Below are 27464 nucleotides of genomic sequence, written 5' to 3' on the forward strand. Positions count from 1 at the left end.
ATCTTTTCATGCACGCATGCCGATTATTCAGACTTTTAAGATGTCCATCTTCAAGTATTTGTTGAATTTGGTCATGCAATGTCTTCCTCAGTCCTCCTCTATTTCTGCACTCATCAAAATTCGCATTGTAAACATTTTTAGCCGTTCTTCCGCGGTCCATTCGCTCTACATGTCCAAACCAACGCAGAGCTCCTTTCTTGACTTTGTCGATAGTGCTTATCCCAGCCTTACATAATGTACGGATCTCAACACTTGTGCGTCTATCGTACACCACACATTCGCCTGAGAGATCGCATTGCGACAGCATTCAGCCTACTTTCATCCCCTTTTTTCCAAGACCATACTTCGCTCCCATGCATCAGGGTCGGGATCAAGACTGCGTTGTGAACTGCTAATTTTGCCTCTTGCGACAAACATTTATTTTCCAATAATATGAAAGCTGATATTATCAAACATCTTGCAGCTACAAAGCGCATGGTCGAATGTAATCCTAGCAACATAAAAATGACTTCAAAGAGTTTACAAAAGATAAAATACATCGAGTAGTAAGCAGTAAGTTTGGCAAGTGTGCACATGATACAACAGCACAAAAAGTAAGCAGAAGAAAAAAAACTAAACATATGTAGCTATAATTATTATTAGAAAGTAACCTGCTAATTAAATAAAAAAGTATATCGTGATTTTTTATTATTTCCGCTTATCTCTAAAGTCCAAATGAACGTAGTTATGCAGAAAGCAGCCAATATAAAAATGAAACTGAGATAATAGCACTTTTGTGAAATGAGTGAATTATCAAATCTAAACAACACTTAGAATTTTTTTGACTTTTACAAATGATAAACAATGAAGAACGATTTTTACTAATTATGTATTTTACCAGTTTTAATGATTTTAAAAAAATCATAAGATTTTTCTGGAGATGTGAGTGTTTTCTGCAAATTGAGAAATGCTTTTTTCGTAATCGACATCATTTTCAGGAGGTGATTAATTTCAACATCAATTTCAATTTCAATTTTATTTATTCATATATATGTACATTTCAAAATATAATATTTTAGTTCATACATACAGAAATAATTAGAATAATTAGGTAAAATTAGGTATATATATAAATAACACATAAGTATACATATTATCCAGAGAATAACATGTTAAAAAAGTAAGAGAATCTTGTAACGAAAAACTCCCTCAGAGACGTGAAAAATGTCAATGTCCAAGGTAATATTGTTCAACGTAAAGATAGCCCTTCCAACAGTCATAACCATTGGCAGGTTGATCCTGTATTTTGGAATGTGAAACAGTCTATGCTGACGCTGTCTAAGGTAATTATCCGGAACATAAAAGCTAATGCTCCGCATAATTTCAGGGTTGTCAATAATACCGCGCAACAATCGAAAGAAGTGCGTAGTTAAATACACATTCCTGCTGGTCTTCAAACTGCTGTAACCGAGCATACCCTGGAGGAACTCAGTGGGATAAAGCCATGGATAATATCCGCACTCCCTCATGTAGAGAAACCGGAGAAATTTCTTCCGAACCCTCCCCACCACAAGAGAGTACTTCAACTCACACGGTCCCCAAATCATCGAGCCGCTCTCGAGTCTACTTCGCACCGACGAGTTATAAAGAATTCTCAGTACTCGTGTACGACCAAAAACCCTGGCAGTACGCAAGACGAATCCCAACATCTTCAATGAACTACTACAAAATGTTTCGATCTGATCATGAAATGTCAGGAAACTCACAAAAGTGATGCCTAGATCTTTAACCGTTTAATGTACAAAAGCGGTCTGGCTGTTTTTAGCGGAACATAGAATTGACCTTCCTGCACTTGATAACATCAATATCTCATTTTTTCAAAATTGTAGACTGACTGCTTTCTGCATAACTACGTTCAAATCAAGTTTGGTTATGGCAAGAGAAACCAACCTATTAAGGACTTCCGGTGGCCATACTGCGTAACATACGGCGCGGTACTACGTACATACACTTCTGAAGATGACCACATAAATTGGCCATTCTTCAAAATAACTAAATAACCGATCTTGCTGCTGAAACTTCGTGATCATTATTCTAAATAGTACAGGCGGCGCAATGCGGCGCCCGAAGTCAAAACTAGATGGGATCCGTTAGTTTTAGTTCTGCGTTTTTAGCACGATAATGAGCGGAAGTTGGTGGTGTATTGTGAATGAGGTATGTGGTAATATGGAGGTAGCTTCAAGTAATACAATAGGGTATTATCACTCGGGAGGAATATCGGATTTAACCTACTCTACAAATATAAGATTTTTTTAAAGATTCTCCTAGTGTTTATATAAACCCTTATAATTAATATTTTCATTCATTATTTTCGTTTCTAAAATAAGGTCTTTCGAAAACGATCGTTTCGTAAGTTGGTAATAAATTTTGTCACAGAAGTTCACGAGTAATGTATTCATTTTAATGTTGGTAATGTCACAGGCCTCAGATAGAAATATATGGAGAGTTGTCTATGCATATTATCTTAAGCCCTCTCCTTATCCACTTCAGTTTCAAGCACTGATAGATGAAAGTGAAAACGGATTACATCTTACATCTCGAATTTCTTTTATTATTTAATGGTTTTCAACCTCTTCTAAATATTAATTTATTATGATAATGATAAATTGATAATTCAATGAAAATTATAAATTACAACTTGTAGCGTTTGATAAGTGACGGGAAGCCGTAAATGTAAACAAACGACACATAGAAAAAGAAAGCTATCTACAATACTCTATAAAATCCATAGACAATGATGAAAAAAAAATCCGATGACGTCACAAAACATCCGAAGACGTCATACTTGATGACGTCACGAATTGTTTGTTTTTGGCACCATTCAAATAACTAGAATTTAATCTTTTATATCTCCCTCATTTCTTAACAGATTTAAATAAGAATAGTACCGATCGGCTTGTGATTTTTCAGATTAATTTATTAGCTAATAAAAAAAAATCGATAATAATTGCCCATAGCCCTTTTCTGTAGTGTTGAATGAGGAAGTTGAGTGATTAACCTAGCCGGACCGAAATGGGGGATTCGAATCCACCGTAGACCAATTTGGTCGATTTCACTTTATGTACATAAGCATTCGGCAAACTAACAAAAATGAATAAAATACACGAATGAGTAAAATACGTGTATGCGAAAATGTGAATAAATTATTGCACGGTCATAAACACTTCCAACGTTTTGTTCTCCTGATGCCATATACAAGTAAGCGCTGGGGTCGTTTGGTCCCCCCGTTCGGATCATGTCTAATTTTTGGATGCTTAGTGAGGGAAAGGTTAGAAAAAAATGTATATTATCATCAACGATATTTTAAGTTTGTCCAAATTATTGTAGACAAGGACTGGATTCAACTCCCTGGGGAGCTGTTAATATTAACATATTACAACAGAGATGAAGAACATTTTAGATAAGGTAATGTAGAAGTCTAGGCATCTACAGGGCTTACGACCTGTCATTGGCTGGTTTAAGTGGCCACTTTATACTCTGTGTAACATTCACCATTCTGCCCATATTTGAACATCTATATTCCATCAATTCTTTCATCTGTTGATGCTTATAAAGTTGATGGGTTGGAACCTTTTTTGATGTGGGTAAGATTCATCTGATTGATGGATGTTAATGAACCACGTACGATTCTAAAAAAAAAATATTTGTACCCGCTAAGCGTCAATACACACGCTAAACGTCGAAAAACATGGCTCCCCGGAAACCGGAAATGTGCTGCCGGTTGCCACAATAACATAACAATGCTACAATTTATTGATTGGTTATTGTAAACACGTGGTCACACGAACCTATGACGCCGTATAATATTCATACATTTTCGAGAAACTTCTCCGTACAACTAAATATGCTCTAAAGTTTATAGCGCGAAAGAAAACATTATTTAGATCCAATCACCCGTAGCACTGAACTTCCTTATTGTAGTTGTTTTTTTGACAGCAAACAACATTTATGTTTTTTTTTTCTGTTTCAGACGTTCCTGCAACGCACAATGACCAAAGGCGAGTACGAGATGAAGGGACGCGCCCTGGGCCGCGGGAGTTCTCTCTTCGCTCCGGATCCTCAAGCCCAGCTTCTCAACGCCCTGCGTCAAAAGGACTTGAGAGCCTTCAAGCGGCTGCTAATATCAGAAACGGTTGACCCGGACCATTGCTACGATTACCCAGACTTTAAGACATGCTTGGATATCGCGTGCTCCGCACAAGGGTATGCGGAATTCGTCAAAGTACTGATCGAACAAAATGTCGACGTCAACAAAGTCAACGTCACGTATCGTAGAGCTCCTATTCACTTCGCCGCAGAAACGGGAGACCCGGATACCTTGCGAGCATTACTGGAAGACACGAATATAGAAGTCAACGCCATGAGCAAGGGAAACACTGCCCTCCATCTAGCCATCAAGAACATCGAAGACGTAAATGAGGACAGAGAAGCCGCTCTTGCCCAATTAGAGAAAATTGTCGAGTTACTACTCAAGGCTAGGTCAGATGTGAACATCCCGAATACAAAGAAAATCACTCCAATATACTCGGCGGCCAAACAAGGATTGGAACGGGTTGTGCAGCTCATTATCGAATATTCTGTCAAACCAGTGGATTTGGATTCGTACAAGGGTACGGAACAAATGACAGCTAGAATGGTTATCAAAAAGGCTTTTCCTTACCTTCTAGAGAGAATGCCATTGAAAAATGACAATATAGAAACGGTTGACGTGCACAAATTATTTTCGCACTTGAGCGGTAACGACGAAGTATCATTTTTGTCTGACTTCAAAAAAATTAAAAGGAATAAAGATTTACCTAAAATACTTTTGGATAATAATGGATTAATGACGTTACTGCAGTACAGTTGCTCTAAGGGAATGGAAAATGCTGCGAAAATTTTATTGGAGAATGGAGCAGATCCAAATGCTATAGCCCCAGGGAGTTCAATGAGACCTGTAGAATTAGCTTGTGCAAATGGCTATCACGAGGTGCTAAAATTATTTACCGCCAATGATTCCACTTCCTTCGACCCCGTCAACGGTGAAACACTTATACACATCACCATTAAAGAAGATAAAAATCTCAAATTCAATCCGAAAGTTGATTACAAAGAGTGTTTGAATATTTTGATAGGAAATCAAAAAGCCAATCCGGATATCAACTACTTAGATATAAAAGACAATACAGCGCTTCACTATGCAACAAGAAATGGAGATCACGAAACGGTTATGACTCTTCTAAAAAATGGAGCTTGTATCGGGTTGAGAAATAAATTTAACGAACCTCCACTAGCTGATATGTCAGCTAAAACACTGGAAGCTTACTTGGATGAATGCTTGACAACAAATGGCGATAGACCACATGATGAAGATTATGAATTGCAATTCAACTACAGTTTTCTTGTACCTCCTTGTAATGTACCAAAACATGAAACGAAAGTACCTTTAATGAATGAGTCAAATACATCAATCAGTTCGAATGATCGCTTTCTGGCTCCTGAAACTGATGCCCTTCTGTACATGACACGGTGCACAGAGTTGAAACCACTTCTAAAACACCCTGTGATTACAAGTTTTCTTTACTTGAAATGGGAGAGAATCAGTTGTCTGTTCTATGCCAATATTACATTTTATTCGTTGTTCTGTTTATCCCTTATTCTATACACACTACTAGGATATGGTGGGCCTCCAGAAAAGAGTAATTATGTTGCCTATATAACCAGAATACTCACAATCATAGGTTTGCTATTGTTGATGGTAAGAGAATTACTACAAATCGTAGTGTCTCCGAAAGTATATCTGCAGAGCATTGAAAACTGGCTGGAAATATGTTTGATTGGTGTAACTTCTTTCATAGTATTTAATGAATCAACAAGCGAACACTTGAAACAGCAACTGTCTGCTGTCGCAATACTTCTTTCATCTGCTGAATTTGTCCTATTGATCGGCCAATTTCCACAACTTTCCACTAATATAGTTATGCTAAAAACAGTGTCGTGGAATTTCTTTAAATTTCTCTTGTGGTATTGCATTCTCATAATAGCGTTTTCATTAAGTTTCTACACATTATTTAGAACAGTAGAAAAAGACCCCGATGATGAAAAAGTTCCGTTCGATCCAAACAAGGCAGAGTCGGCTGATGAAGATCCAAATTTCTTTCTTAGTCCCGGAATTTCACTTTTCAAAACGATTGTTATGCTAACGGGAGAGTTTGATGCGGGTTCCATAAACTTCGAAGCTTTTCCAATAACAAGCCATTTAATCTTTGTTATTTTTGTATTCATGATCCCGATCGTTTTATTCAACCTGTTGAATGGTTTGGCTGTAAGTGATACACAAGCAATAAAAGAAAATGCTGAACTGGTGGGACACATCTCCAGAATAAAGCTTATATCATATTTTGAAAGTGTAATCCTGGGTGATACGGGTCCATACAAAAATGCAGTATCTAATTTGCAAAATGCTTGCTGTTGGCTTCCCGGCAATAACTGTGTACGGTCCCGAATGATTTGTATTAAGCCGTTGGCTCGAAGGATTTGTTTGTTTCCAAATTTTTTGCCTTTGGCGCAAATAGGTGTCAAGACAAACCAATCATGCAGAGTGGTGGTGTATACGAGTGAACGTATGAAGAAGAAATTAGAAAAGGATGAAAACGGTCCTCAGCTTGCTTTGTGCTGTTTCAGGGAATGTAATCAGACCATTATGGAGGGAAAAATAGTAAAGGCCGCTAAGTTGCTCGTGGCCGAGAGAGAAGAGGGAGGCAGTGAGATAAAGCAAATACAAAATAAATTAGCTTTCTGCGAGGAGAAGTTAGCCAGCTTCGAAAACTTACTCGAACAAATATACAATATGGTTAAAAAATAAATTAACCGATTTTCCAATCTTATGATGTCATACTCATACAGATACGCTTTACAGTGGATTTCAAATATTTTTATACCTCTATATTTTTTCTATAAGAATTAAATATTGCTTTAATCGTTTTATTACACATAAATAAATAATTGTAAACCTATTTTTTATTTAAAGTATCGATCAACGTTTTTATTACTTAGTATTTAGATGCGATTTTAAATTTTACTATAGATTCATCATGCCTTCATAAATATTTTCTAACCCCAGAAGAAAAAAAATTACTGATAAATAAACACTGCAAATCTCAATTTTTGTCACTAAGAATATTACACCAAAAAATACATTAAATTTTGATTTGTGTTGTGAATGGAATTGAGCACATAATACTGTTAAATTTTACACTAAGGTAAGATAATACAAATATATAACTTATTTCTAAAAAACTTCTTTTGTTTGATTGATCACCTAGACAGTAAATTTATGTTATGGTAAACTCTGCTACCTAACTTCATAGCCCTTGGAGTATTAAATTACAAAAATGAGGCTACAGAAATAATCTATAATAATATTTAATGTTCCTTACTGACGACTAAGGCTATAGATGAATAATTTCAATACAGAATAAAACTCTTAGGTTTTGTTTTACTTGTTTATGTTGTTAAATTGAAGTTGCACTTCCAATAACAATATAAAATAGACTCATTATATATGTATGTTTTCTTCAAGTAATTTATAATAGGGTTCCATAACAAGTCAAGAATAACGTAAAAATATTATATTAAATATAATTACATTTAGAATAGATTATTACAATTCTATTGATATAACTATCGACGTCTTTAAACATTAGGACATACGAAAAAATATATCTTACAGAGAACTGTGGCACAAAGGGGGTGTAGATATAAAAAAGTCGATCTAGATAACAATATTTTTTATATCCATATTAATAAAACCACATTATTTGATAGGATACAATTTTTGTTTGGTTCTATTTGATAAAGTTTTTAAAAATACGATACACTCTTCTTTTCTTAATCCATGTGATGCTTAAATCTTCTACCGCTAAGCTAAGAGTATATTTGCTATCATTCGTACGTGGCAGCATATTTTCAAGTGGTAAAAATCACCAATGAGATTTTAAAAACGTTTACCTATGGAAGACAAAGGCATTTACCCATATAATTTTCTTTCCAAATACATGAACATCAATGATCAAAAGTTTTTAAAGGTATACTGAGAAATTACATCAACAAACATTAATATGAGAATATTCCAACAGATTTATGAACAAATATCACTCGTCTTAGCACCTTGAAGAAAAAAAAACAATATACGTCAGTGAACACTTAAGCCCGGAAGAAAAAAAACATAAAATTTGTATGGTCTAGAGGGGGATTAATTCTTATGCGTAAAAACATCACCTCTCCTATTTACGCGAAAAACGCAGAACATAAAGGAGACCATAAATCACGGGAAATTAAATTTCAAAACCTTCTTTAAAAAAACTTCTTATCGATTTCGACTTCTTCCTAAAATGTCTTTAACTGTTATTTTGTGCTTGCTGCCAGCTCTATTGCTTAATATAATATAAGCTCTTCTGTGTTGGGAACTTGTGGATTATATGCTTGTTTTGATAACCACGCAGAAAAAAAAACACTAGCATTATGCTGTAAGTACTCACTCATGTTTACGCATAAGTTGATGGAACACTGCGCACGGAGACACTTAGGCACAATTTATTTATGTTTATGTTCTTAAATTATGTCTTCAATGCATTTGTTTATAAACAATATTTTTAACATCGGTTCAAATTTCAAGATGCGTGAGAAATAAAATAAAAAAGAAACTCATCTCTTATGTTGTTTTTTATTATCCTTAAAATATTTACCATTTTTAGTTCCTACATATGTAATAATAATAGTAAATTTACTCCGAGTAATAATGTGTGAACCTATAGAGAAGCACAATCACCATGTTTCATAGAACGCAAGCGATGTTGGTTTGTTGCTTAGCAACAAATTGGTGGCCATTTTGTTTTACTTGACAACATAAACATAATGGTTCGATCGAATGCTTTTGTAGCTGTGCTTGGCTTTGTTTGTAAATAACTTGGAAATTTACGTTATAATAAATAAAATTCGACTATGGTGAATTGCAGTATGTTTGGTCGCAGCAGTAGGAGCGTCAAAGGTGTTAAAGGAGACAGTTTTCACAGGTAATTGATTTAGAATATTTTCCCACGTTTAACATTGATTTTTGGCATATATTGTCCCGACACGTGTATTACTTTGCTTAAAAACTTTCCTTATATCAACATATTTACTTCAGATACTATTTTTTCTCAATTCAGGAGATAAATTTGTGAATTAAAGTATGTTTACTGTTGATAATAACAGTTGATTACGGGCCATATGTCGGGGCCGCAATAGGCATCCATATAAAATTTGAGTTTTTATCGAGTAGAGGTTGATTCAAATTTTACTCGAAAATGGCAATGTTAACCTTTAAATCGCATCTAAAATGACGAGTCCAAATTTCAGGCCGCTACGACTCGCCGTTTCGGAGATGTGACGGACAAACGAACAAACTCAACACAGGACTTTGGTTCCATGGAGTTGGGATTTATGTCTCAATAAATGTAACATAAGTATATTGAGAATAAAATGAATAAATATATTAAAAAAATAACACGCACATGTATTTTCAGTTTAATAAAATAAATGTAGGAAAATTATAGAAAAATAAATTGGAATAACCCTGCAATAATAAATACACAGGTGCATATTTCAAAGTATTTACAATGTAAATTAATATCCATTTGGCAATTCTCGACTTGAGTACAGCCCATTGTTTTGTTGCGAACTGTAGCTAACTTAATACCCAATAGTCATAGAATGGTTTTCCTACATTTGGGCTCCTCTATAGCTTGGCGCATTATTACTCTGAGTAAATTTTTCATTGTTGAATATCTGAGTTTTCCATGGTATCTGTATATTAAAACAAAATTAAGAAAATTGTCTAAAAGATTCATCCTCACATACTACAAAATCTGAATCAGAATCTAATATGTCTCCAAAATCAGTAAAAAACCGGTTTGACATATGTACATATTATGATTATTATTTTTAAAAGATGCTTACTTTAAAAAAACATGGCAAGAACTTTTTAAAGTTATCAGTTAATATAGTAGAAATGACTTAAAGGTGTTTTAAATAAAAATAAAATTATAATAAAATAAATAAAACAACTTTGTTTAAAACCAATAATTTTTTTTTCCCACCAACCGGTTTTAAAGCAAACAAGCTTCTTTGTCAAGGTTTACGTAACTAATGAATTGATTCCTATTTTATTTTTATCGTGTTTACTAAATTCTACACGTGGACCCAATAAATCAAGTCATTTTTTCCTTACTTAGAAATCTTAGAAATTAAAAAAGCGATTCATAAAAAGAAGATAATAATTAATAACCAAATAAACAATATTTCTTTTAGTCCTCTCCTGTCTAGCTTCGAAAATATTGATATCAAATTACCACCCAGGAAAAAAAAACTTGATTTATTGGGTCCGCGTGTAGAATTTAGTAAACACGATAAAAATAAAACAGGAATCAATTTATTAGTTACGTAAACCTTGACAAAGAAGCTTGTTTGCTTTGAAACCGGTCGGTGGAAAAAAAAAAATTAGTGGTTAAAAACAAAGTTGTTTTATTTATTTTATTATAATGAATAACCACAAAGTTAGTGATTCAAATATAAACTTTATAAAAAATAAAATTGTTTTGTTTAATAACTTAATAGTACGAAAATAACAAGATCAACGCACAGTTCCATACAGATAAGGTAATATGACACGAGAGATACGGCACAAGTTCACTGCCGAGCGGGAATTTTAAACGGGACATTTTTTGGCCCGCTCTGATGGAAACCTTTTATAACATTAACAAATATAATTCTTAGAATGATCTGGAGATGTCACTTACCAACATAAAAATATTATCATTATATTTATATAAACATTTGGCCATCTATCGTGTACTTATCAAAGTATCAGCCTATAAAGTCGAAAATGTCTGAAGACAGTTACCGCATATGGGGCTCAATTTTTCAGACTGTCTAAAGATAGTTCCCGCTGGGGTTGGGTTACTTAAAATACTGACTCAGAATTACATACCTTATTGAGCCCAGCAATGAAATTGGACCAGTTAGGTTCTATGACCTCCACACACATGTAGTACTGGAGATTCTGCAAACAGCTCAGCATTCTTTGGCGCAGGGCGAATGCAGCTCCATACTGCCGAGCTTCGCTGAACCGTTTAGCCACCTTGTTGCACAGCCATACTCTAAAAATATTGAAATAATTATAATAACATAAAATTTATGCGGTCAAAATGCAACCTCTGTGGGAATGTGCGGGATATCAATTTCTAATAGGATTGTGGTCCCGTGGCTAGTGTCTCAAACTCATTGCTCAATAGTCTGAAAGAATGGTAAAACAGACGAAAGCGGTCAGTAATGAGGAAGTTTAGCCCTACGGGAAATTGGATATTAAAAATGTATTCTTACATGCGGTAAAAATGAGAGCATTAAATTATACCGCAAAATTTCTTGAAAATAAAAAATATTTTAATAAAAATTAACTGCTTTGAACGACGTCACTAGTTCTTCTGAATCACAAGCAGAACGCATCGAGAAGAAGGGGAAGAGAACTTGAGATATCACACGCCGAGTAATTTCAAAAATACAAAATCATAGTGCTGATAATATGATACATAAAAAAATTTTGGCTTAGTTTAATAGTCCACTAAAAAATATATATATATATATTTTTTAATTTTTAAAACCACTGAACTTCCTCATTCAATGTATATTAAGTTAAATGTTACTAAATAATTGTATATAACCACTTGCCAACTTTTCTATGTCTACTGGTTTCGAGACTAACCCGTTTCGTTGCCGGGATGCCAATTAATCAAACATGCAAATCCCATTATACACCTTCACCATAGTAGTTGCACAAAAGTATAAAACCAACATGCTGATACGTGTCTCGAAACCGGTAGGCATAGAAAAGTCAGGATATTTTAAGTCTGGCTGATCACAAATACTAAAATTAGCATATTGCAGAAAACAGCCAGATCTAATATTGAATGATACCTCATTCAAACTTTGAATGTATGAGGTGACATTTTGTATTGAAACTTAAAACATGTCTTTTTACTACAGGTATTATTGAAATGACTGAATTTATAAAAAATAAAATTCTGATATATTCATCCAATTTAATTTATTTAAGAGAACTAAATTTCTGGAGGCATTAATTTTCCCATCAGCATAAGATTTTATTTTTAGCATTTTTTTCCCATAAGATTTTTTTAGTGCTGTAGGTGTTTTCTGCAAACTGAGAAATGTCGTTTTTGTGATCAACACTATTTTCAGAAGGTGATTATTACAGTTTATTGTATGAAAGCAGCCTGGCTGTTTTTAAAAGAACATAAAATTGCCCTTACTCCACCCGATAACATCTATACCCCATTTTTTCAAAATTGTTGACCGGCTGCTTTCTGCATAGCTACATTTAATTGGAGTTGGGACTTGTGTCTCAATAAATGTAAATAAAATTAAATTGTAAATAAATAACAATAATAATAGTGTATAGTCGGTCTGCTTTGTTAATAAATAAGGTTGATTTTCATTGGGCTAAGATGGATGAGATATGATTTACGACTATTTGTGAACACAACTACTGAAACTTGTCAGCGTGAAATATTTACACTGTGATACATTCTTCAATTTTAACATATCGCCAGTCTAATTTGTAAAAGTCATTAATTCCAATTTCAACGTCCAATTCATTTCAGGGAAGAGTAAAATCCGTTTTTACTTCAGTAGGACGCGCAATACAACAAAGTTTCTTTTCAATACAAAAAAAAAGTATGTAACAGTACAGATATACAAGTTTTACACACATATAAATTATTTGAAGTTTAACAGAAAACGCCAAAATATCCGTTTTACTATCGTGGGTATACTGGCAAAAAACCTTAACTCGAAAATATGCAGATTTGACTTAATGATACAGTTTTGTAAATTTTTTATCGATCTACAAACTGTTAAAATACACTAAGTCACATTAAATTTTATATACCTGTAGTTTTAAAAATAAATTTAAGGTTAAGTAGTATACCGGGTATTTTATTCAGGCTTAATGCTTTAAATAACTTAATATAAAATTAAGAAACGGAAACATTAAAAACATGTTCTTAAATGAGCACTATATTTAAATAAGATAAAAAGAGTGAAATTGGAACAAAACTTAAATACTTGAATTCTCAAAACAGGGATTTGAGAGTTAAAGTTTTTTGCCAGTATACCCACGATATAATAATATGTACATAATTGATTGGATAATTAATGATATACAAATCATAATGTTATATTTATACCTGCAGAGCATTCTTTCCACATGTTTACAGTAGAAGAGGTGTCTAAATATCATCTGGTAACAGGTGATTGCTTTTTGGTTTAGTATGAGAGACACCGGCCACTTTACTTCAACAGCAAAAGTGAATGACTCCCAGCCAGTGAGAGAAAGCTTGTCATCTTTGTGAAGACGAAATTCTGCAAAAAAAAATAATTACCGTTATACCTATCAAACTTTTTGGCAATTGTACATATATTTAGAAACCATTACGCATAAAAAACTAGAGAATGAATATTTTCATATTAAATAATTCTTAATTTAATAATCCTGGGCCAGTTTAATCAGCGCTGCCGCATCCGGCACACCGAACCACTGTCTGAGATTTCCAAGCCATGATGCTCTTTTCGTCCCTTACCCCGCTAAACTTTAAGAGTCCAACGCTCCACTCCACACATCTTGGGCTTAGTCTCAGATCTCGGTTGCACAGGAGTTTCTGCATTTTATAGAAGGTTGATCTCGCAATTTCAATTCTGGCCTTTATTTCAGAATCCGCCCTAAAACTTTAATAATTAACTAATCTTAATATTTTATGACCTTTCAGATACTGATATTTTTCTAGGTAATAATGCTGTGTGTCGTTCTTGCTAACGTTTCCCACAGCATCCATCATCTATGGGCCTCTATTACAATGGGAAGTTAACAGAGTTATCTTTAACTGACTATAAAATAAAATCGAATTTTTTGTATGAAAATGTGTAAACTTATCTAAATTTTAAGTATTTTTGTTGGTAATCTATAATTGAAGGAGTTTCAAACAAATATGAGAATTTAATTTTTCACATAGAAAATTGATAAAATGAATGTTGATAAATCGAAAGTGATGATTATTGAAAGGGATGAAAATATAACTAAATGTGAGATCAGCGTGAACGGAGATATTCTCAATCAGGTAGAAGAATTTGTGTATCTGGGAAGTATGTTTACTAGGGACGAAAAGGCCGAGAAAGATATTGAAAGGAGGGTGAGTGCCGGGAACAGGGTGAACGGTGCACTAAAATCTACTTTGGCAAACAAATATTTATCGCAGGAGGCTAAACTAGCAGTTCACAACGGAGTTCTAGTTCCAACTCTAATATATAGGAGCGAAGTATGGAATTGGAAAAATGATGATGAAAGTAGGATGAATGCTGTCGAAATGCGATCCCTCAGGCGAATGTGTGGTAAAACGATGTATGATAGGTGCACAAATGTCAAGATCCGTGAAGTGTGTAAGGCTGAGACATGCATTATTGACAGAATCAAGAAGGGGGTGCTGCGTTGGTTTGGACATGTAGAGCGAATGGACAGCGAAAGAACGGTTAAAAGGATCTAGGATGCAAATGTTGATGGATGCAGAAAACGAGGAAGACCGAGAAAGAAATCAAATACTTGAAGATGGACATGCCAAAAGTAGGAATAATCGGCGTGCGTGCATGAGAAGATGTATGAATGTAGAGGAAGCGAGGTCTGTATGCCAAGATAGAGTGTTATGGCGTTCTATCCTCTATGCCTACCCCTATGGGGAAACGGCGTGAGGGTTTGTTTGTTTTTTTTGTACATAGAAAATTCACTTTTACTTTACTCTATAGATAACTGAAGATAAAACTTTGTTAACTTCCCATTGAAATTGATGGGAAGTTAAAATTTATCTTAAATTTTATCTACAAAGATAAATTAAGTTTTCTGTATGAAAAATAGAATATGTTTACAATTTTTTTTTATAAACATGTCCAATTATCGGTTACCGACGAAGATTCATGTACATAATCTAAAAATCTATCATCTGTCTTTGCTGCTTATTTCTGTTCCTTATATTTTTTTATTTCTTTGTAAAAATTTCTTTTAATTGTAATGTTTATAATGGACTTTGTCCGTAAATAAATAAATAAATAAATAAATAAATATCGATATAAGTTTAAACCGTCTCAGTATATACCGATGAAGATAGCCATTCATAATCGCGTCCCTGGTGACAGTATAAAAAGTATGCAATATGAGAACTTATTCACATTAAAAATTTAATGGAAGTAGATTCAACTTATTATTCAATGACAAACATGAATTGGTTTTACAGTTTTGTAAAGAAGAAAACCAAATATGAGAAGTACTAAACATTATTTATTTATTTATGCTTTATTAAGTTAGTTCATGACATCTTAAGAACTAATATAAACTTTTAATAACATTACAATTTTGATTGACTTAACTATGAATGACTATTGAACTGACTATGCGGATGTATGCTGATGCTAACTCTGAATTACTTGATAAGTTAGAACGATTGCAGAATATTTGTATTCGTTATATCTTTGATCTTCGCAAATTTGACCACATAACCGAGTATCGCACGCAACTACACTGGCTCAGTATCAGGCATAGAAGAAACATTCACATTCTATCACTTCTTCACAATATTTTAAATAATCCCACTTTGCCCGTTTATCTGAGAGAGCTCATCCAACCTCTTTCACAACACAGACTATCTCTTCGTTCTAGTAACGAGAGAACCCTTTTAATATCCTGTCATAGCTCTAATTTTCTTGCCTCCTCTTTCACAGTAGTGGCCGCTCGATTGTGGAATAATCTACCCACTAATGTTAGGAGACACCCCTTCTTTATTTACATTTAAGTCAAGATTGAAATGTCACTATCTTATATTTAAATTGTTCCTTTATCCTTTTTCTTTCCTTCCCATCCCCTCTCCTTTCTTCATAGTATAGTGTAAATTATTTTTTTATATATTTTTATTTTGTTAATCTTTGTTTTTAATTTTTGTATGAAATTGAAAGATTCAATAGGTCCATGTGTTTATAATTTTCTCAAACTGAACGGTTTGGGTAGATAGGAAGAAATTGCCTTAAGGCAATATGCCCGCCTTTATATGTATATAAAGTGTCAAATAAATAAATTTTTATATCAAAATTTCACAATAACATATTATTTCAATTTAATTTTAAATATTTCGATCTTTTTTATCTCCTTTATTTCTTCAGGTAACTCATTGTACAGCTTCAATCCCTTGTACAATGAGTTTTGAGATTATGTTTTTCTCCTCACTGGTAATCTTATCTTTTTTTTATCCCTTGTTTCATATGTATGACATTGTTGGTTAAATTTTATTATTGTTTTTATTTTATTCATCCCCTTAATTATTTTATGTATAAAAATTGCTACATTATATTTAATTTGCTGCTTTACTGTGGGCAAGCCAATTTCTTTGTGCATTATTTCTACATTAGAATAGATATTTATTTTGAGTATAATCCTCATCGCCTTACTTGGAAGAATTTGTATTTTTTTAATTTCTCATTCATTACATAAAAAAAGAATAGAAGAACAGTAATTTATGTGTGGACATATGATTGTTAAGAACACTACTCTTTACATCAATTTCATTTCGCAATCTTCCCATAAATGATTTTAAAAAAAAAATTTTTTTGTTACATATTGGGAATGTGTTTTGAAATTAAAATATAATGTAACGTAGGAATAATATGCAACATATTTATTTTGATTTATTTAAAACTTCAAGTACAAAGAATAAGTACTTTGACAGACTTATTGTTAAAAGCAATATCTTCCAGCTAACCGAAAAACAGACTGGTCGAAAGAAGAGTTGGTCAAAAATTTGTACTAAAAGACGAAAATAATTATCAAAAGATACGTACATGAAAAAATAAACCTAATGTATTAAAAATAACAGCTGTTCTTTAATGGGGAGATAAGGCTTGCACATTAGGTTATATATATTAAAGGATGAGGAATTTAGAGTTAGATAATGAGTTTGGAAGGAGAGAGAAAGTGGTACCAAAGAAAGAAAAAGGATAAAAATATGTATTTTAAAAGAACAATAAAATACAGGGAGTTCAGGATTCTGAGGATATATATTAATATTTCAGGCGTTTCTCGAAAGTGGCTAGAGAAGGTGCATTTTTTATGGAGAGGTAACTCATTCCAAAGCCTAGCACGTTGAACGAAAAGGAATAGCTGAAAAATGATGCGGTATGTCGAGGAATGAAGGAAGAGTGAAGCGAAAGACCATGATCAGAAAGGTAAATTAAATTCTCAGCAAGATATTTTAGAGCGCAAGGGTTGTGAAGAATATTAAAAAGAAGTGAGAGAGATTGAAAGATTATGCGCTGAGAAAAACAAAGCCACTTGAGTTATTACTGTAGACTCGTACCTTTTTCTTCCTGAGTTTGAATTGACAATATTTTGGACATCTGAAGTTGTAAATCATCCGTCAGTAACTCAGTTCTCATATCTTCATTATATTGGTCATGGTTAGCCGCTGAAAGTCTGCAAAAGAATGACCAAAATATATGTAAGCATTACTCATCTAGAAAAGATTTCAATGAAAAAGAACAGAAACCATTTTTTGAGTATTTATATGAAAGTATGGTATGTACATCATAAAACATTTATTTAGAGAGGGGTACATTTATTCCCTAGTCTGTGTTTGCGCGGTATAGGTGAGTGACAAAGATAGTTGGTTTGAAAAAGGTGACAATAATATAGAGCTCATAAACTCACCTTAAACATAATCCTAGAAGTGATTCTAATCTCGTTGGTATAATATCATCAATATTTTTGTTCAATTCTTGTTCACTGGCGTCCATAAACTGCACAATGAAGTCGCCTTGATCCATGAGGAAATAGTGCTTCACAGACTTTAGCCTCCCCATGAGATCATATTCCTTCATCAGCAGCTCTAAGAGTGATTTACTGGCAAAAGAATAAGCCCGCTGAATAGCTGTGACGTACTGTTGTTCTCTCAGTGTGTATTTTATTTCTTCTGCATCAGGCAAGGTTATTGTTTTCCCTGCAATAGAAAAGGAAAAAATAGGAACTTGCAAGTTTACATGATTTGATTATTGGTTGAGCATTATAGAAGTAAATTTTGAAGGATAGTTTTTGTTTTTTATGTGTTTTTTATCAATTTTGGGAGAAACATAATATATTCTTGCAAATCTACCAAAGCAGTTAACAGAAGACTGTTGAGTTAATAACAATTATGAAATTCTTGTCTCGAAACAGATTTATTATATGAGGCAGGTTACAAAACTCATTATCTTGTTAAGAACTAGTATTAATTCAAATTTAACAAATTCTTTTAGTTATCTTGTCACCATCTATTCACATAGAACACAGAAACAGGAAGTGCTATGATTTAGTCAGGTGAATTTCATAAAAGTAAAATAATCAATCTTATTCAGAGTTACTGACCACTGTCAAAAGAAGAAAAGCCTCGTACATTAGTTACATTGTTCGCAATGAGAAGTATACACTTCTCCAACTTATTGTGGAAGGAAAAATAGAGGGAGGAGGGGTATGAGATAAAAATGAGCATCATGGTTCAGATATTTTAGGCAGTGGTTCGGTGTGCCGGATGCAGTAGCGCTGATTAAACTGGCCCAGGATCGTGACGAGTTCAGAATGATGGTCACCAACCTCTGGTAGGAGCGGCAAGGGAAGAAAATTCAGATGTCAAAAGCGTGGGATGTCTTGTAACATCCAACATAACAGTAAGAAAACAGACAAAAACCATAATTATCCTCCTTCCGAACCCAGTGGTGGATAGGGTGCTGAATTGGTAAACGAAACACAGCACATTTCGATCAGCTGTTACATGAAGGAAGGTGATCCGTCTTACGCTTCAGGTGCCAGTCTCGGAACAATGGAAAATTTCGGTTCAAAATCCTTTAAAGTCAATATTTAACATCCACCCTTCCAGAAATTAAACCCAGTACCTCAAGAATGGTAGACGAACACATCGACCAATACACAAGGAGTAGGATTTATCTCCACTTAATTTCCGTATTCAGGACTTTTACCTGAGAGCAGCCATCAAATTATCCAGGGTTCTATTCCACACACAGAACTGTATCCTTTATCCGCCTGGACAAAGAGACAAATTACAATTGATTTAAAGGAGACATACCACATTGGCTTATAACATTGAGGTATTTTCCAGTCCTCAATATTATATCTGCTAGTCTATTCAGAAATTTTGGTGTTCTATCCCTCTGAATTGTGTATCGCTTTTCCCAGTAATCAGCAGAGTAACCCAGAGGAAGATCTTCTTTCTTGAAGACTTCATTATCTTCGACTAAGAACTCCTACAAATAAGTTGAAGATCAATAAATTAGAATTTGAAGTGCAAACATATAGATATTTAGGGCTCTCATAGTAAACATTTTAAATGTACATAAAGTTAATACAGCAACTATCATACATATAATCTTAATAATAATCATTGCTATTACATTAAGTGTGTAATCGTAAACAAAAGGAGGAAAGAAAGTAGATATATCAACAGAGAAAGAAAGACTGTTTTTAAAAAGGGAAGATGGGTGAATTATATAACAATTGTGTTAGGTTGTGATCCCGTGTGTAGTGTTGCAGACTCCGGATTAGAAGTTCCAAGGTTCGAATCCCGTTCTACCACAGCTTGTTTCCCATTTTCTAAGACCATTTTTCACGACTAAAAGAAAATGGCTTCTAAACTGATATATTTGAGTAAATCATAAGAATGCAAAAAAAAATGTCCGATGTCCATAAAAATGTTTGAAAAGGTGTCATTTATTCTTTTAGAAATTCAGTTTAAAGTTGGTGTTTCTGAAATTGTATCTGAAGATAGACAACTTGATAAAGTTGCACTCCTGATCTGCATAATCTTTTAACCACCGGTCATTTATGTAAATTGTATTTTATATGCACCATAACAGGCCAGGAGGTCCAATTACAGTGGAGAATAACAACACGGAACACCCAGCCTTGAGGAAAATCACATAAAATTGTGGCCATCAGGGTTACTAGAGTGGTGAGGGTAGTGCGATCTCCTCCACTCTGGGCAATTCGGCGCAGCGTTACGGCTAGCTCCGCCGAGCCTGACACGTAACGCTTTAAAATGGTGTAATTGTGAAATAATAAATCAGTTGAGATCCAGTCTCTAAACAGTGAACATGCGTTTTACTCGTCTTTCCGCCCTGTGTGTGCTCCGCTCTGCCCGCCGGCTACCTTCACCTATCTTGAGCACTTGGACCGGGTGGAAAGTCCTTTTCAGGGCTATTGAGGTTAACTTGTAGTCGGTGCAGTTGTGCCCCTGCCTTCCGATTTAGCCTTTTGGCTCTGCTCGGGAGGGTGGCTTTCCGTTTACGCCGGGAAGTCTGACTGTGGTTGACGCGGGTGACGAACTAGTGCAAACATGTGGTAACACGTACTTTACATACACCTACATGATACGTATAGACAGAAAATGAGTATTTGAGAAGGAAATATTATATATGGATGTCTATGTATTAATTCATTAGTTTAAGCATTCACTTTTAAAACTAGATGATTTTTTCTTTTTTGTGTATTTTTGGATCAGTCGTTTCTTTAGATTTTGGAAATTGTTTCAAATACGATTGTTTTGATTTTTCAATAATTACATCAAATAAACTTTTCTTTAGATAAAACCTTTAAAGTATCTACCTGAAATGGATCATCTATGCTTCCTTTGTAGATCCACTGATGCAGGATTTGCATGTACGGCTGACTGGCCTTCTGAGTAAGGAATAGGCAGATATCTTGTGCCTTGGTGTCCCCCAGTAAAGCATTTGTTTGCTCGTGTAGGAGAGTTAAGACGGCTCCACTGCGAGCATCACTCTAAAAATTCACAACCAATAGATTTAATGAAATGTTTTTTCTTATTGAAATCTCAAAAAATAATAATTACACAGCTAGAAATAAGTATCTTCTATAACAATTTTTATATTACAATTATAAAAACAAAGAGGATCGATGCAATCGAGATGTGGTGTTGGAGAAGGCTGCTGCGTGTGCCTTGGACAGCCAGAAGGATGAATGCATCGATCCTGGAAGAGCTCCATATTACAACTCGTCTATCAGTGATGTGTTTGAGAAGGATACTGTCTTTCTTTGGACATATTGCTAGACGTGAGCCAGAAAATCTAGAGAAGGAAATAATGTCTGGCCGAATTGAAGGTAGGAGAAGCTGGGGTATAATCCCATATAGATGGACTGACCAAATAAAGGTGGCTACGGGGCTAAAATTTGATGAGTCAGTTCGTCGGGCTGAGGACAGGCTAGAGTGGAACAGACTAATCAGAAGTGTTCATAGTGATCACGATCCACAGCTTAGAAGAAGAAAAACAATTTAAATAAAATATAATAATTTATATTTATCGTAGAACATCAACGGATGTGTGAAAAATGCGAAAAATTAGACTTTTAAAATATTTGATCTTGAAAAGGTTTTGAATTCCAGGTTTGAAAGAAAAAAAAAAAATATACAGTGTTTCAGGACCAGCTTGCAAAACTTCAGAGGAACATTCCTCATGGTGAACTTAAAAAAAATCTTATTATTATTTATACTTAATTTCAGGGACTAGCATTCCTCTTACAAACCCCCACCTCTCCCCTACAAAAAATGAGAAAACAAATATATTTGACCAATGAAGCGATACGCACCAGACGCGGACAAGGAAAGCGTCTGTGTAGGTGAAAGGTAGGGGTTTGTGGAAGGGATGCTAGTCCGAGAAATTAAGGATTCTCCATTTTGAGTTTATCAAAAAAAAATTATAATTTTTTTAAAAGTTTACAATGAGGAATTATCCTCTGAAGTTTTACAGTCTGGCCCTGAAACACCGTGTATATCTAGCCCAAGTATCAAAGGATATGCTTTTGTACTTGACATGAAGTGTCAAAAAAAGTTTTAACCGCCCGCATATAAAGTTGAAGAAAATCACATGTGTCGATGATCTACGATCATGATGATATGTATCATCTTCTATCTGTTTACAATACCTACAATTCATCAGAAACACATATGTAAATACATAAATATTTCTGATGTAAAAATGATTATGATTTTTGTTCAAACCTTTCGAATATCAGCTGATATATTGGCAAGAATTTCCATTGTATGCATTATTGGTCTTAAGAAATACCACAGCTTTTGTAAATTTAGGGTACCAGCATTTTGTTCAGTTTCTAATTGGGCGACTACAACCTGCAAAAAAAATTGTAATTGTAAAAATTATTTTCTTTTGACGGAGTTAAAATTGACATATTTTTATTTGTTAAAATTTATACAAAGTTTTAAAGTAGGCGAATGCGCCAACCACTACACTACGAGACGGACTTATCCCCATTTGATTTACTTTTCCAGGATTTTTACCCGAGAGTAGTCATCGAGTGGAAAACACTTGTCTAGGGTTCTGGTCCTATTTCACACACAGAACTGTATTCTTCATCTGCCTAGACACAAATAAAACTTATTAATAAAGGATTTTAATTTTAGTAATGATGTTGATACAGGTTACTTACATAGTAATCTTTCAGCAAGATTTCCATCGCATACACCAGAGCGTGTATCACCTTTCCAGAACCAAGATGACTGTTCTCTATAAAGCGTCGAACTACAGAGTAGTGGGAGGCCAGGGGAAGCAGCTGGCGGATGATGTGCCTCAGGGCTTCATCCACCTCATCACTGACTTCGAAATACCTCGGGCCGTAGGCTTCCACAAGGGGCTGGGGGACGATGTACTTCCCAGGAACTCCCTCCAGGCAGTAAAGCAGATCGTCGATTAAGATGGATTCCTGAGACACTTTTGGAATCGCAGCTAAAAAGTGCAGATTAGTTATCATATCGCTCACTAAGAACCAGATTAATGTACATATTAGAATTTCTCTTTATTTTTCCACATCCGCTCCTAAGTGGAGCAAGCGGACATCACCAGACACCCCCAGGAGACCCATAGCCAGCACCGTCAAAATGCTCGATCGACATTTTATTTAGGTATTTTACATTTGAGCAAATAAAACATTTGCGTGAAATGTGAACAAAGAAAAAAAATACTGTACAGTCCTCCTTAGAACGTGTCCTAGTGAAAAGGACGTTTTAATAAATTTTGAATGAATTTTTTAAACAAAAGTAAGCATAAAGTAAAATGTAAAATTAAGTATTTGTGTAGAAAGATTTGGACTTAAATATATTGTTGATTTAAGTAGGACAGAATTTGAAAAATATTTTCAAAAATGCTTAGTAGGTCTAAGCCTAATACTTTAGTAAATTAATTCGGATTAATCTTATCCACATTTATAAATTTATAGAAATAAAAATAACATTTCATTTTCAACACAAGAGAGTTAATAGTTGAATAATTGAAGAATTTATAAAAATGTGATGATTTTCATTGATTTCTTGTATCGAGTCTTTTGTTCTTGTTCACATTAACTCAGAAGCCAGGAGGCCCAATTACAGAGGTGAATTACAGCACAGAACACCCAGGCTTGAGAAGAATCGCATAAAATTTTGGTTTTGGGAATTGAACCCGAAACCTTCCATGCGTGAGCCAAGTGACCTAACTCCTACACTACTAAGGTCGGCAATTATGAAAGAATATCGTCGACGGGAATCCATCACCGTGTATGTAACATCACTACCTAAGTAATCCAGATATGCCATTGGGCAATACATATATTTAAATATTGCTAGTAAAAACAAAAAAAAACATTTACAAAACAAAGATTTCAAAAAAAATTCAATTTATTTGGTTAATAGACTATCTTGGCCTAACAGAGTTAGGGATATGTTATTATCTTTTTTTAATGTGTTTGTATTTTTATTTACCGTATTATCATCGCTATGATTTTTTTAAAGTTTTGTAATTTTGAAACTACTCCGCCCGTCACGTCACTAGTTGTTGTCGGGGAGTTGTCCTGACATTTAAAAAGCAAACCCTTATGTATAAAAAATATATGACATGACTTCCCGGAAACAGGAAATATATCAAAACACATAATTGAATGAATGAAAAATGTTAAATAAAATTAATTGCCATAATTTTATTGAAAACACAGTGAAAAAATACTTTTTTTATCTCTCTTCTCTTAAGTGGTCAAATTTGTCTTAAGCAGTGTTGGATTACCCGTCAATGATACTTGAAAATATAATCGGAAGATAATTTGATTTACCAATTGAAGCAGAAATAGTAAAGGTATCGTTAGGAAAGTCCCAGGATAAAGCAGTGCGTTCACTCAACCAGGCTGGCATACTGGGGAGGTCTAGTCGACCACTCCGTCCCCAACTGTCTTCTGGGTTGGTTTTAGGGCACTTTTTTAGTTCATCAACCACCTTCTGAATTTGGTTTCTGATCTACAACAAATAAAAACAAATTTAAGAAATAATTGAAGAAAAATAAGATGTGACACACTGAAGGGAAACAGTTTGATAAGTAATTGATTCAATCTAAATTATACAAAGTACTATATTGTTCAATTGATTTTAAAAAATACTTTGAATTTCTTTGCACCATGATATAATGTGTTTTAAAAAAAAAAAAAAAAAAACTAGTTAAGCAACACCTGGACTTCTTTGTGATTTATTTTAACAACAAACCATCACGCCGTTTCCCCGTAAGGGTAGGGAGAGAGGATAAAACGCCACATCACTTTATCTTTGGATACAGATCTCGCTTCCTCTACATTCATATATATTCTCATGCACGAGCGCCGATTATTCCGACTTTTGACATGTCCATCTTTAAGTATTTGTTGGATTTGGTCATGCCATGTCTTTCTCGGTCTTCCTCTATTTCTGCATCCATCAAGATTCGCATTGTAAATATTCTTTACCGTTCTTTCGCTGTCCATTCGCTCTACATGTCCAAACCAGCGCAGAGCTCCTTTCTTGATTTTGTCAATAATGCTTGTCTCAGCCTTACATAATGTACGGATCTCAGCATTTGTGCATCTATCGTACATAGTTGTACCACACATTTGCCTGAGAGATCGCATTTCGACAGCATTCGGCCTACTTTCATCCCTGTTTTTCCAAGTCCATACTTCGCTCCCATGCATCACGGTCGGGACCAGGACCTCGTTGTAAACTGCTAATTTTGTAATAGTGCTCTCGCATTCTTGGGTTTGATCAGTGGTCTACCGAGCACATAATGCGGCTTCTCTTGTGATATAAAACATCACATTCCCATAACATGTGTAACGGCGTTTCATCTTCACCGGAGAACCTATATCTAGAAGTCTAATAGAGATTCATTAAAGCAAGGTGTTTATTCAATCTGCGGGGCCCTGTAAGAGCTTTAGTGATAAGCCTCACATGATTCCGGGTTAGTTTTGAAGATAAGCAATATTTAAATCCACAAATTTGGAATAACTAGTCACCGGTTTCATCGTATTTACATTCTTGAGACTGGTACATTGTAAAAACTTGAATGTTTTAAATAAAAATAATTGTGAGTTGATCGATCTCGTATTAGTGCCCATACCTGCTATAATTAAAAACAAGAACAAAATTTATATTTGGAAGTTTACCTGCGGAAGATCCTCCTTTGTAAAGTACATTTTGTCAGTAATAACCGGCTTTGGAGCTGTTTTTGGTTTAGTTCCTGGACTCTTTAGCTTTTTGTCATCTCTCAGTATGTAGTAAAGCAAGGATACTAATTGGCCTAATGAATCAACACTGTAACGATACAATTATCAATTAGTTATTTGTAGTTTTTATCAATATTAGTATAGTTGAAGCTTAAACGAGTTACGTTTCAACCGGAAAAAAACATGTTTCCTTGAAATAAGGAAAAAAAGTAACTATTACTTTAAGAAAAACTACTTGCTTCAATACGAGGATCCAAATAAAAAGTGCTTTGGCATTTTATATCATTATCGATAGCACAAATATAATTTGCAAAGTGCGGGGAGCATATTTGTTTAAACGTAAATCTGTGAGTGAAATATGTACTATATCAAGGCAAAGTTTTGTTCTAAATTTAGTGAGAACCCGTTTAAATATATTGTTAATAAAGGCTGTAGCATTTACGGAGAAAAAACTTACTTCCTTGTTTTCATTTCTTCAAACTTCTGCATGAATTTTTTAGGATTCACCGTTTTGTGTGAGAGCTTGATTGCATGCTCGTAGGTCTGTTTTGAAGAGCAAACTCCATTCCCGTAGTTAGGATTATTCTGAATGTGCTCCAAAATTACATCTGGTGATAAATCACACCTAAAAAAGCAAGCATTTATACAATTATGATAAATGTTGACATTTGATAATATAGGTCAAATTTCTTAAAAAATTGCAACTGGACATAAAGAATACTATTTTTTAAATCATTAGATGTACACATAAATAAACTATAACGCTACAGTTGCGAATAATGATTAAAAATTACATATTTTTGACAGTACAGTGCCCAACGTCAACATTGTACAAATAAGCTATTTATATTTACCCTAAGGCTTCTAAAAGCTCCTGAATCACAGTGTGCATCATTTTTTCAAAATATTTCTTAACTTATTATTATCTAACAAAACTGGAATATTTTTTGTTGTTTTGGCTCCATTTAACGAATGACAGTTTAATTTTCGAACATGGCGCACCCAGGTTGGGTAAATCAAGAAAGAAAAATTGCCTCTATTTTTCATGGGCTACCAACCGTAAACGATAACAGCACAGTTGCAGGAATCTGTAAATAATTAATATATTAGCCCAGTAGATGGCAGTCACAGTACAATTTTTAAGAGTTCATAAAATATTCCATCAAAATTATTACAAAATATTAAAACAAAATTTTATTGTTACATAATATTGAATAATATTTTTTGGAAAACATTTCATTATTCCCATGGATAGATTCAGTTAGTCCAGTAATGTTACAATTCTTTACAATAATAAGTACTTGGTTCTTTTATAGGATTTTTCACTTTTTCTAATTTCTATACAAGTACCTTACTTAAAACATGCTTACTTTATTTTAAATTATTTCATTAGTATTAATTTCTCATTTTCAATAACTGTTAATTTCCCTTAACCTGTAAAAAAATGTACTCACCTATCTAATGTTATTTGGAATTCAGATTTATTTTCATACAGAGTAAGATGCAACATAATTATTTAGTAATATTGATTTATTTATTTTAAATCCTCAAGCACAAAGAATACGTACTTTGGCGGACTTAAAACTAAAAGCAGTATCTTCCTGTCAACGAACTGAATCTAGTAGGTAGTCATTCAAAAAACCAATTGGTTAAAAGAATACTTGGTCAAAAATTTATTCTAAAAAAATGTATTAAAAAGTATCGATATTAAATGTATGAATAAACCCAC

The 27464-nt window shown here is 34.0% G+C and overlaps 2 protein-coding genes across 2 annotated transcripts in view; one reads left to right on the plus strand and one right to left on the minus strand.

Moving 5' to 3' along the window:
• The window catches only part of pain (transient receptor potential cation channel family member painless), a 50930-nt gene extending 42199 nt beyond the window's left edge, over positions 1 to 8731 (plus strand). The window contains exon 2 of the mRNA XM_088238563.1: positions 4010 to 8731. Within this exon, the coding sequence (XP_088094689.1) occupies positions 4028 to 6883 (2856 nt within the window). The 5' untranslated portion in view covers positions 4010 to 4027 and the 3' untranslated portion in view covers positions 6884 to 8731. The remainder of the gene's footprint in view (positions 1 to 4009) is intronic.
• LOC148273534 (gamma-tubulin complex component 2-like) overlaps positions 1 to 26730 on the minus strand; it is a 90866-nt gene extending 64136 nt beyond the window's left edge. The window contains exons 1-12 of the mRNA XM_088238565.1: positions 26590 to 26730; positions 26193 to 26360; positions 25676 to 25823; positions 24320 to 24500; positions 22670 to 22965; positions 22224 to 22352; positions 20813 to 20986; positions 19278 to 19455; positions 17870 to 18158; positions 17520 to 17635; positions 13320 to 13494; positions 11048 to 11216 (exon numbers count right to left, since the gene is read on the minus strand). Of these exons, the coding sequence (XP_088094691.1) occupies positions 11048 to 11216; positions 13320 to 13494; positions 17520 to 17635; positions 17870 to 18158; positions 19278 to 19455; positions 20813 to 20986; positions 22224 to 22352; positions 22670 to 22965; positions 24320 to 24500; positions 25676 to 25823; positions 26193 to 26360; positions 26590 to 26630 (2064 nt within the window). The 5' untranslated portion in view covers positions 26631 to 26730. The remainder of the gene's footprint in view (positions 1 to 11047; positions 11217 to 13319; positions 13495 to 17519; positions 17636 to 17869; positions 18159 to 19277; positions 19456 to 20812; positions 20987 to 22223; positions 22353 to 22669; positions 22966 to 24319; positions 24501 to 25675; positions 25824 to 26192; positions 26361 to 26589) is intronic.
• Positions 26731 to 27464: the final 734 nt, after the last annotated feature.

This window comes from Micrasema longulum, unplaced genomic scaffold (genome assembly GCF_059751315.1).
Source record: "Micrasema longulum isolate JH-2025_06_02 unplaced genomic scaffold, ASM5975131v1 h1tg001921l, whole genome shotgun sequence".
Classification (NCBI taxonomy): domain Eukaryota; kingdom Metazoa; phylum Arthropoda; class Insecta; order Trichoptera; family Brachycentridae; genus Micrasema; species Micrasema longulum.